General features: G+C 31.4%; 1 protein-coding gene across 5 annotated transcripts in view; it reads left to right on the top strand.

The window, feature by feature from the left end:
* Positions 1–12,447, top strand: part of LOC119639569 (putative mediator of RNA polymerase II transcription subunit 12) — a 29,352-nt gene extending 16,905 nt beyond the window's left edge. For 3 of the 5 annotated variants that reach the window (XM_038037023.1, XM_038037021.1, XM_038037022.1), the window contains 4 exons: positions 9,859–10,063; positions 11,357–11,768; positions 11,860–11,910; positions 11,997–12,447. In XM_038037023.1, the coding sequence (XP_037892951.1) occupies positions 9,925–10,063; positions 11,357–11,768; positions 11,860–11,910; positions 11,997–12,387 (993 nt within the window). In that variant the 5' untranslated portion in view covers positions 9,859–9,924 and the 3' untranslated portion in view covers positions 12,388–12,447. Of the gene's footprint in view, positions 1–8,857; positions 8,900–9,637; positions 9,660–9,858; positions 10,064–11,356; positions 11,769–11,859; positions 11,911–11,996 lie in introns of those variants that run through there. The other 2 variants (XM_038037020.1, XM_038037024.1) reach the window with 2 other exon arrangements.
* The last annotated feature ends 356 nt before the right edge of the window (positions 12,448–12,803 follow it).

Genomic DNA, 12,803 nt, shown 5'->3' with positions numbered 1-12,803 from the left:
AGAAACTTTTGCTTTTTAAAAAACCATTTCATGTGAAAATAAAAGCATTTTCCGCTTGATTTAAATTTACCCAAACACATATACGTATGCTTTCAATACAAAAGGAAAAAAAAAAAAAAAGTTCATATTTTCAATATAAAGACAGCATAGTGTCTCTCTTTCCTTAATGCTGCTGCTATACGGGGAGTTTTTAAGAATTTAAAAAAGGTTTTCAACAGGAATAGCAATAAAAGAAAGCACAGGTAATAACAAACCCTCCTTATAGAAAGACAAACAAACCAATATTCATACAAATATACGATGTTATGCGGTGCTGTTGAAAATTCGATAAAGAATTATTTGCTTGGCATTGAGGCTATCAGGTATTGTTGTCTACGGCTGAAGATCAAAAACTTGAGAAAACAAAAACAAAACTTTCATGCTGCTGTTATACTGCCTGCTGTACGCTTATTGTTTAAATTATGATGAATGTCTTTATATCCGAGAGATAATCGTAATAACAATATAGTCGAATATAGTCGTTATTATCACTATATAGAGTATATATATATATATATATATAGTATAATAAGTATTAATATATATGTATGTTTGTGTGTTAGAAATTACTGTTGACGCCCTCATAACGCAACTGTACTTAGTGGTAAGAAAGAGGATGAGGATTTTTATTTTTTAAGATCGAAATTTAATCCTTATTTTTAAAGACAAAAACACTTTTTCGTTTATTTATTTATTTCTACTTTTCTTTTTTTTTTTTATAAAAATTATAAGAATTATAAGTAATTTGATATTTTCTGCTTCTACTTTTTTATAAATCTTTGATTTGCTGTTTCTTCTAAAATATCCATTAAATTACAGTGAGTGTGAATGTTAAAAAAAGTGTTTAAAAAGCTAAAAAACAAAAAAAAACAAAAAAAAAGGGAAAAACGTGTGTGTAAATTGCATTTAGGTGGGGAAAGGTGTCAATGTTTTAGTGAATATCAATTAATATTGCACTTGTCCCGGCCTATAAGCGATTTATCAGAAAAGTCATCATAAACTTATTATAAATTTAATTTTTTACTAATATCATCAGAGATTTTGCAAGAAACGCTCGGCCCGTGTAACGACAAAATATTCCCTTTTAGATAAATGGATGGTTAGTAGGGCGTGAAAGGTGGTAAAGAGGATATGTTAATTTTCTCATTTGCTTGCAACCTCTTGGAGGAACCTGGTTGAGGTGCTCTATAAACTGTACAGTGTGATAATTTCTAATTGATTTAATCGATGTCCGTCTCTCCGTCCCTGCATTATCTATGGAAATAGCTTCAAATTTCACGAAAGGTTACATTGAAAATGGAGTAAGTCGGCCTAAGGACACGTCCAACATGAAAGGGGAACATCTCCGCTTTCCCGATTTTTTGTTGACTACTCAACACTACACACCCTGCAGATATATAACAAAAGTATCCATGTGTTCAGTAAATTTTAGCTTTCCTCCCTTTTTTCTTTTTACGATAAAATCGGTGGGGTATACACGATTCGGTTAGCGGCGAATATAATCCAATTGCCTACTGTGAAAACTAGCATTAATTTTTTTTAACTTTTATTTACTCACACATTTCTATTGATCGCAATTGCGATTTTTCACTTAATCTTTCCCTTAAACATTGAAAGCTCGTTCCTGGCACCAATCGATTAGTTAGACGATAGTCTGGCTCTTACGAAAAAGATAAAACGATAACAAATTTCAAATCAAATCAAAGTTGACCCCATTTGACAACAACGTTTGCAATTATTAAGATAGTGGAGGTTAGTTATAAATTGACAGCAATGAAAAATTCCCAAAATTTCTGCTTGTTCTTGTTTTTTCTGTTTCCTTTAAATTAACTATTAAATCAAATTCGCCTAATTCCGCAAGGCACAATCTTAGCAATGATCTAAACACAGGTTTACCTTAATACCAATATTTTTGGAAGTTTGGTCATCACTCGAAAGTTATTCCACCTACTAACTCCGAAGATTGAGAGGTGTATTTGTTTTATCGAAACGTATTCAAGGCTCAGAACGAAGCTTCAAAGGCCGTACAACAATTGATTCTGAATCAGTTTTAGCATATACCTCCGTCAGTCTGGCCTTTGGCTTCAAATTTGGCCAAAATATTGGAAGTTCTTGCACGCAGTTTGGTGTTGAAAATGGGCGAAAGGACACTACCACAGTGGTACGTGAACTGAAAACACCTTCCTTTTGGAAAAGGAATAAAAAGTTGTTTTTTTTTTTTGCTCACAATTTTACATCGATATGTTCTATGAGCGAGCCTATATAAAATTATAAAAAAAATTGACCATGGTTACCCAATATTATAGAGTATCAAAATCGCATTATTTTTTCAATACACTTACAAAGCGCAGAAGCAAGCTTTAAAGTATATATATTGTTCAACACTGTCAAATTGACAATGTATCTAAGCACGCCCGTCTGTTCGTCTGTCCATCGCTCCAATCATGCAGTGTTTGTGGGAAACATTCCCCCATTCGCAAAACTGAGCATGTGTGAGCACCTTTGCCTTCCGTATTTTTTGCTTGTTGCTCATTAACTACAACACTTACACCACTTTTATTCTGAAAATAGGCAAAAATCAGCCGCGCCCAACCAATATTATAAAGTACGAATATTTAGTTGTTTTCATTTTTTTTTTAGTCGTTTTTAGGATAACAGTAATGGGTATAAAAGAGTCGATCACAACTGCATATAATTTTCTTGTTCTGTTGTTGTCATCATTAAATCAATTTCACATAGTCTAACGAAACAGAAACTGGACAATGTGTAAATCCATATAGACATTCTGATCTAAAAACAGTTTCGCTTTTCCAACTTATTCACGTTAGAAGACATTTCGTTTGCTTGAAGATACCTTTTACATCATTTGTGCCATTCATCACACCACCGTCTTTGAATTGGAGACGTTCCGCCCTAAAATATTAACTCCCGACTGGAAAAAAGTCTACATTTTTCCACCCATCTAGCTGGGTATTTACATTAAAAATAATCTATCAAAATTTAAGAAAGAAAGAAAAAGAACAAGCAGAAGCATTATAGTCGGTCAAGGCCCTACACTTTGTCTGTCACTACTTTTCATTTATTTTCTTGTCAAAATATGGAAAATCTTGCAAAAAACGTGCAAAACGTGAGCTGACTTGGTCCAAATTTAACAAAGGTGTTCACCTACTGTTGTCCCCAATCATTAAAAACTAAACGTTGTTGCTCTCTAAAGAACCCTTATATGGGATGGCGTTCAAAAAGTAGGCTCAACTTGTTGTAACTGATTTTTAGACCAAACTATCATTGTGTACCACTTTACACCACGAGATAATAACGGTTAGACTCTTTTCTCATATAAAAACCTTGACATAAGAGGTATTTCGAAAAATTGTTTCATCCGAGTTAAAATTTTTTATATCAAATTATTTTGCGAAATACTGTCATCCTGTAACCAGGAAAGTGCAAGTTTTTTGAATCCAAACCCATCAGTGCAGCAAATTTCTTCAAATTAACTCGAAAATCCAATACAACGAGACATAGTCAAGCATAGGTCGATGCTCTGAATCGATTCAAAAACTGATTCAGAGCTGATCGATACGATAAAAAGAGGGGACTATCTTAAGTCCTTCTGAGCTCTACACACGCATACGTGCACACTTACCCTACCATAGACCACATAGTGGCTTTTATAAATAATACCTAACACTAAAAGCTTACAACCACTGAAAGACTTCAATTAGTGTACTGTGTCTAAGGGATGCTGGGTGTTGGGCTTAAAACCATATATTAAATGCATTTACAAAATATCACTTAATGCCTTTTGATGACTCTTCTTCTCTTCTCTGTGCATAAAATAGAGCCGTAACCGGCTTTTCCGCAATACGCGAGGGCAAATGAGACACGGCTCCCGAAATCATTGGCAATTTAACAATTGTCTAAGAGAAAAAGTTTCAGTCTACAATAAGAAAAAGTGCAAGAAAGTTTGTCTCATGGCGTAAAATTCTCGTAATAAATATGTCCGGTCTTACGACCATCATCAACATTGCCGTTGCAATTTACACAGTGACGTTTAAAGCTTAATTCATTCTATTGCAAGCAGAAGATATTACAAACCAAAATTGCTTATCGAGGGATTTCGCCTCTATTGAGGATAATTTCGCTTGTGCCGTGCAGCATATGAAGGGGGGAAAAGAACTTGTATACAAAAATTTTCGTGAATCAAGGAAAGGTACTTTCAAGTCAGTGCGAGTCTAGGCGAGCGGAAACGCCAGGTTGGCATCGTCATAGGATGTGCTTTATGAAGTCTGCCCTTTTAGAGGCATTTTTCATTGGCGTTCTTCTATATGGAGGCTCCTTTATTCTTGTTTTCTGCGCCTTCCCTTGACTAGCGAATTTGATCGTCTCATATAATTATAAGGGTACAATGAATTCATCTCCACGGACTGGGGAATGGATTTTCGCGTTTTCTTTGCCCATTTCTCTTAACTCCTCTTATGGGTCCGTTTGAAGATTAAAATGTAAAAGCTTTAAAATATTTTCTCAAGCTTTTTCTCGGTATACCTTAGAAGAGAGAGAAAATAAAAAATAAAATAAAAGAGAGAAAGATGTTGAGACTTATGAAAAGGGAGCTAAAGAATGTCTGTATGGTAAAGTAAAGACATAAAGAAAGGGTGGTTAAGAGAAAAATATATATAAAGAAGAAGAAGAAGGATTATCAAGCGACGTGTATTCGCCCTAACAATATGAAATGTTTGAATATAAACAATAAAAAGTTTTTTATAAAATCTTACTTTGTAGAAAATCTAAAAAAAACCATGTGTTTTTCATTCAATAAATCGATATAAGAAAAAAAAAATAAAAAAAATTATGTTTAAAGCGAGAAAATGATTTGATTTTATATTTACTAATTGTTGCAAGAAAACAAAAAAATTCTATTATTCTATTATTATATTGTACATATTTATATTAATAATATGTCATATATGTATGTATAATAAAATGCGAACCTTTTCGATTTTGATTTTCTCAGTCGATTGCTTGCGAAATGATTATAATAGTTTAACCGCCCCTTTAAGTTTTACTTATTGTTTTGCATTTTTCCTAATAACTTATGTGATTCATTATTAGCCGCTCTGGCCCTTGACATTACATAAATATTGTACACTAAAAAAAAAAAAAAAAAGAAGAGAGTAATAAATACTATTAATTAATTAATCCTCGAAATCTTAATTACTTCCTTTATAAGAATCGTTTCATTTCTCACGTCGACGAGAGACGCCGACAATTTTCTTATTCTCTTCTTTCTCTATATATTTGTTTGCAGTGTAACGTTATTATTGTAATAAAATTATATTACTTTTTTATTTTTTTTTTACCATAGCAGTGCAGTGCGGTCGGTTGTTACTTTAAGTTTTTTTTTGCTTTCACACGCTCCCATCCATAGATATATACGAATCCATATACATATATACACTAAATATATATAATTATATATTATATATTATATATATATATATATATATATATAAATTTTCTAAGCACAACTTGAATTAAAAAATACCCGTAAATATAAATTCTATTGATTTGCTTAACTTAAGCCAAGAAATGCAAGAAGAGTTGCATACCTGTCTTTTTCATATTTATTTTCTTCTCTTCTTTTTGCGATCAAACTTTAGTTATTTTGATCTATATAGGTATTTCTGAACACATTAGTTTTTCTGTAGACCGATCTTGCTTTATGAGCCTAAATCGTTTCTCCATTTTCTTTCTGAGTTTCATTTTTTTTTGCCCCCGTTTTTCTCTTTGAAGGGTATCTACTTTCGGGCGTATTTGGTCCAAGGCTGTGATTCTTATGCGTCCGCGGCAAGATTCAATTCGAGATTCTACACCCGTTTTTCATTCGCTCCTTTTTCATTTTCTACGCGAGATACACATATTTGTCTTGTCAGAGCGTTGACAACAAGTACTGTACCCCTCTAGTGAATTTAGCAGAGACTATACTTACGATGAGATCTTGATTATAATTGAGTCCAAAGCCTCAGGAGATATCTCCTATAGGAGTGATACTGTCATGGTCAGAAGGAAGTTGAGATGAAAGAGAGGAAAATGGGGAGGTGGTGCAGCCTTTGTGTGTATGGCCAATCAGTAAGTGTTATACCTTTGCCGACCGAGCTCTGACTATATATACCTACGACCAAAGTAAACTCTAACGCATTCGACATTTGCACCCGCGAATACGAATTTGATAATCGCGATTCTTGTCTACTCGGCTACTTATGCGGATAATAGGATTAATATTCGTCCCCTTTTGCCTACCATCAAGGATTTAAGTTGAAAAATCAGCTGACTGATTTAATATAACCTTCTCGCCTATAATCAAAGTAATTTTTTAATTTCTTAACTTAGGATATCTAAATATTCTTTAGATCGTTAGAGATGAGTTCAAAAGTTTTCTTATGGAAAAAATATTAGAACAACACGAAACGAGGAAAGTCTCACGTTATTATCCACATTTTGTGAACGAAATATCAAAGATTGTAATATATATTGTAATTTCGAACCGTTTATTGCTTAGTCCACCAATCTGATAACCTATGCTAAGCATGAAATATATGAAAACTTAAAAATAAAGTTCTGGTGAAAGATTTGGTGCAAAATTTGTCGACATCTTATCGGAGAACTGTTTTCGAAAACTAATTTTAAAAAAGTTTTATAAGAGCACTTACACACAAACGCATTATGTACGAAATGACCTCGCAAGACTTGCCGTGCAAGATTCGAATGCGCCCAACTTCTTTTACGCGGTCTTTTTTATGATGTGCGCTAATTAGAGAAAATACACAAATTCTATACGAATTTTGTGTTTAAAAGAAAGGTTTACTTTACTTCCACACTTGGTAGAGTCTTACAGGAAGAAAATACAATTCGGTAAATACTGTGATCAGTAGTTGGTCGGTTTTTGTCCATAGGGGCGTTTTTTGTTTATCCTATAGGGTATGCACCTATCTAACTGTACTTCCATAGTGACCGCAGCATTTCGTTGTTGAAAGTTGATGATCACATTAATGTTTAATTAATTTTTTTTTTTTTTGATGATAACCAATAAATATATAATGATGTAATATGGATTTCATTATTACTTTTTTGTACGGTTTTTTTGGGGGGTTTCTTCATTTTACATGATTTTTTCAAAAAAACCATATATCCATATGTACAATATGTCGCATGTATTTTTTTAACACGTTTTCTAAGAAACATATCTACCGTATAAAATGAGAGAGTAGGGTATACTAGATTCGATGGCATGCAGCAATGCAATCTAGAAGTTTCTGATATGTGGTAAGTTCTCTCTCGTCCACAAAATTAATTCGAAAGTTAAGCTTCCGTCAACAATAGATAAAAGAAGCAATGATATATGAAACTATATATGATTAATACAATGTAAATAGATCGTTTCACTTGATAAAATTATGATTATTTTTTCATTATTATTATTATTATTATTATTATTATTTTCACTTTCTAATTTACTTCTCGTTTAACTTCGTACAAGATAAATTTAATATTGTCTGAAGATATGCGAGCATATGCATGTGTGCCAGTGTACATACTTGCTCAATATGAAATAATAAAATTTGATGAGATGAAAAACAAATAAAAAAAACAAAAAGAGAAGAAAACTTTTTTAACGACAGAACGAATATATTTGCAAATGTGATGAAAAGAAAACAAAAAAAGAAAAATGAATTTAGAAAAGTAAAAATTAAAAATAAATAATAAAAATTCGATTGAGTCATCAAGAATTTTTCATGTCAAAACAAAATAAGGCTTGATTTTCAAAAATACTTAAAAAAAAAAAAAAAAAAAAGGGAAAAATAAAAAAAGAACAGAAATAAAAAAAATTTATTTATTTATTTTTTTTTTTTTTTTTTTCGTTTTCTTTTAATGTAATTTTTGTAATTGCTCTTTAATCAGTTCCCAAACGCATACACAAACGCACACTCGCTCCCTGAAATATTGACGTAAAGCAAAACCTTAGTTGAGCGAGGAATACAGAGACAGACAGAGAGAGAGAGAGAGAAAGAGAGAGGATATATTCTAGATACTCTTTGCCACCGGTTTCTCTCTCTCTCTTTCTCTATCTCTCTCTCTCGCCCGTTTTGTTTCGTCTTGTATTGCACTTTCTTCCGCTCATTTGTGTTGTTTTTTTTTTTTTTTTTTGATACTTAGCCGCTTTGTTTGCCTGGATTGCTGCGATGATTAGATGCTTTTTGTTTTACGAAAGAAGAAAAAAAAAATATTTTTTCGTTGTCTTTTTTACTTTTATATATTACTTTGCTTTCTTAAATATAATTCTCCTTTTTGTGTTTTTATATATTTACGCATATATACCTAAATATTGTATAAAAACAAAATGAATTTTTTATTAAATTAAAATGTAAGTATAACGAGCGTCATGTTTACGCATATATATACATATATATATGTAGGTATGTTGAAAGAGTTTTAAACGCACACATACACTTAAACTCGCGCGTTTATTTTAGAGACGAGAAACGACGAAGAAAAAACAAACGTAAAGAAGAAAAGAAAAATAAAATAAAAAAAAAAAATACATTTTGTTTTTAAGAGTTTACTTTAGTAGTAAATGTTGTCGTGTGCAGACGTTGCCGATTATTATTAGCGTTTACAAAGAGTAAAAAATTTATTGGAAAATTTCTTTAAATTTATGTATATATATATATGCGTATATATATGTATATGCATATATATGTATATATATATATATATATATATAAAAAAGAAAGAAAATTAGTTTGTGAAAAATAAATTCAATATTATTCGAAAAAAAAGAAAGGTTACATAATTTTTGTGAAAGGTAAGCAAGAAAAATTCTATATAATTTCAAAGGTGAATTAAATGAGTAAATTATAAAAAAAAAAAAAATAAATAAATAAATAAGAAAAGAAGGAAAACGAAAAAAAGCCATTTTTCCTATTATATATGAATATATAAATATTAGCAAAGTTCAGCAAAATGAAGATAAACATTATTTTTAAATTTAAGGCTTTCAAATAATTCGCTTTGCTTGCTTAGTTTTTTTTTTTTTGTTTTTTTTCTGTTTTTTTTTTTTTTCTCTGCAATTACTTTTCTTTCTTTTTTTGCTTTTTGTATACTTAAAATTTTTAATTTCATTTATTTAAATAATAATGAATTAACAACAACCGCAAAAATCTTAAAAAAGCTTTATAAATATATATATATATGTATATATTTGCTTATAGGCGAGTATCTGCATATATTTATGTATATATAAACATTTATATACATATAAATATAAATGTATATGAATGGCTTTTTTAATATAAAATATGGTTATTGTTAGCTTTTTTTTTTTTTTTATGTATGTACAATGTATATACGATGACGAAAAAACACTGAAACAAACGAGACAAAGACTTTGACACTCACATCAGAGCTAGCGAGAGAGAGAGAGAGAGAGAGAGAAAAGAGAGGGAGCGCGAGCGAGCGAGCGAGCGAACGAAGTAAAGAAAGAGATTTTAGTTTAGTAAGCCATGCGCTCTGGATTAACATGTGCTTCTGGGCAGGAAATTTCTTAAAAAGAAATAAACAAATATGTACAAACTCGCAGTTTTTGTTTATAATTTATAAAAAATAGAAAAAGCTCTTTTTAATTTATCATTTTCACGTTTATCGCAAATAAATTAAAATTTTATATACCCATATATATATATATATATATATATATATATATACAATTATTTAAATGAAATTTATGAGTAGTTTTTTAATAGTTTATTTATTAATTCTTCACAGTTTGTCAACCTGGCCCATTTTAACGACTACACGCCTCGTCGCGGCCGACCTCGAAGTCTACCAGCAATGGGAGAATTTGACTTGAGTTTAATTAACGAGTTTCGCAGTCGTCCAGCATTTTATGATCGCAATTGTCCAAAATTCAAAGATAAGATTTACACAGCTCATCAATGGCAAGAAATATCAAACAAATTGGGTTTCGATGGTAAGCGAAAGAAATTAAAAGAAGACAAGGAAAGGAAAACTTAAATAGGAACTTATTTTGAGTTCGAATCAATGTTAAGCGGAAAAGACATATGTCCGTTAATGTTGAGGAAAATAAAGCTTTTCTTTGCATTTTAACCCAAAATTTACAACAACTTAAAAATTCATAAAAATAATTTTAGATTACAAAAGCTTTTCGTGTGAAAATAATTTAAAATTTATTCGAATTTTATACATTCGCCCATAGGGTGTCGCAAAATCTAGGCAAGATTTGTAAAGAAAAAAAAAAAGAGACTTTGACAGCTGACAGCTTAGGGTTAGTAAAAATGGAGCGACACGCAATTTCGGACTATATAATTTGACCATAGGTCTACGGAAATGACACTGATCAAGCATTGACTGCTCGGTGCTATGATAACCCATTTCTTTCTGCCCAAATTGGATGAGGTGTCCGTTGCGATGATCAGAATTGGATCATATGGTCTGTGTCAAAGAGGTGGAGGCCACTTGCCCGATGTGCTATATCACATTCATATGATTCAGGAAAAAAATTACATTTAAAAAAAAAAAAAACTCTTCTAATTTTATTATTGAATTGAAATGTTTGCGGGCAAATTTTCGGACATATGCATACATAAATCAATTGTATTAACTTCTCTTTTAATATTTTGCATTTTAATAATTTGTTAATCATAATTAATTAATAAAAAATAGATTTCTCTCGATTGCTCAGTTATTTGTAAAAAAGCTCTTCTCATTCATCGACTACCACCGCGATTGCGGCTATCCTTCCTACTTCGAAAATGAAAAGTTTTTGCTCTCGCTCTTACAAATTTTTATATAAAGACAATAAAAACTAAAAAAGTTTAAAGTAATTTTTTGAGGGTAAAGGTTGACATAGTCGGATCTAAATTAAAAAAAGCAATAGAAGTAAATATTTACTACACACGATGAATTGTGCGAATAGACAAAGGAAGGGAGGGGAGATAAGGTAAGGCAAGGCGAGACGAGACGAGACGAGGCGAGGCGAGATTTGTTTTGCATTGTATATAATAGTTATATTTAAAAAACCAAGCACATGGTATTGTTTTGATGCGTAAAAGCTTCAATTCATAACTTCATCATATATATATTGGATAAAGGAAAAAAATACGTAAATAAAGAACAATTAAACTCAAGTAGGAAATGTATGAAGGGTTTCAATTTACACGCACATATATATATGTATATATATATATATATTCATGTTGTTTAGATGTTATTTTTCATTTTAATTTCAAATGTTATTGTTTAGTTTCCATATTGAAAGACCGCATGCTACAATTGCGCAACCGTTACAATTTGGAGAAACGTCGTTTGGAGCAATTACGCGAAGAGAATCCTAATAAACCGATAGAATCGCTTTGGCCTTTATATGAGCATTTACACTTTTTATCTGATCATATACGGGCTCGTAGATCTTATAAAAAAATGGTGCCACTTCAATCTCAGCAGCAGCAGCAGCAGCAACAGCAGCAACAGCAAAAACAAGACCTACAACAGCGACATCAGCAGCTGCGACATTTGCAGCTGCGTCAGCAAACAGATGCCAGCTCTTCGGGATGTAGCGGCAGCTTTGTCCAGCTTGGGCAAACGTATCCCAATACCTTGTTGAGTGTCAAAATGGAAGAAGATGATTCGGATGATCAGGACTCTGACGCAGACACGTAACTATTATATATATATATATTTTTTTTCCAAACAATTAATAAGTTTTTTTATTTATTTATTTTTTTTTTCATTTTTCATTAATTTTAGAGAAAGTAATGATAGAGATGACACCATTGCCTTTGAACCTTCAACTATACTGTAAGGAAATTTTGTATTATTTAAAAAAAAAAAGGAAGAAAAAAATTCTTTTATTATTTATTTATTTTTTTTGTTTTAATATAAAGCTCCGAAGCTCAACAAATACATTCCACCGCGCGCATCCAGCAAGAGCAAAATTCCATTAATACAAGCTATCAACCCACCATTACTATACGGCGTTTGGATGCTTTACGTTCCCCTGATCCGGCCGTAATCGAAAAACCTAATAAGAAACGTTCATATCAATGCACGCAACCCGCCTTTTCCGCTGCAGAGTCATCGCAAATAACGCATCAAAAAGAGCCTTGTCTGAGTTCGCGAGAATTAAGATATGCCGCATTTGGGAATTTTGTATCATCATCTTTGCAGGATTTGCCTCAGAATGCGGCCTTAGAATTAGTGGAGAAATTTACTTCAGAAATTGTTAAATCACTCTTGGAAAAATCCGAAGATTTCAATGGTTTTCCCAGCGATTGAAATATTTTTAATTTCATTTTCATTTTCGTGATAATGAAAAAATACAACAACAATACCCTTTATCATTCCTTTGTGCATATATACGTACACCGATCATTCAAATCTTTCATTCATTTAATCAATTTTTTTTTTTTTTTTTTTTTTTTAGTTTTAACTGATTACAACAAACTGTCAGCAGAATTTATAAAATAAAATATTCTAGATTAAATATTTATTCAAAATTATTGGGAGTTTTACACGTTTACACGTTGAAGAAATATGGCTCTAGCGTGATTCGGGAATGTTTCAGTAAAAGTTGCAGTTTTTCATCTTTTCAGAGAAAAAAAAGTATTAGAACAGAAAATAACCGAAGAATGGAAGTTTTCAATGAGTCATGATTTCGAGTTGTTGTTTCCTTAATTGAGCGTACGATTAAT

The sequence above is a fragment of the Glossina fuscipes genome, unplaced genomic scaffold, assembly GCF_014805625.2.
Source record: "Glossina fuscipes isolate IAEA_lab_2018 unplaced genomic scaffold, Yale_Gfus_2 112, whole genome shotgun sequence".
Lineage (NCBI taxonomy): Eukaryota > Metazoa > Arthropoda > Insecta > Diptera > Glossinidae > Glossina > Glossina fuscipes.
Note: the sequence above shows the minus strand (reverse complement) of the source record. Positions and strands in the feature narration are given on the sequence as shown.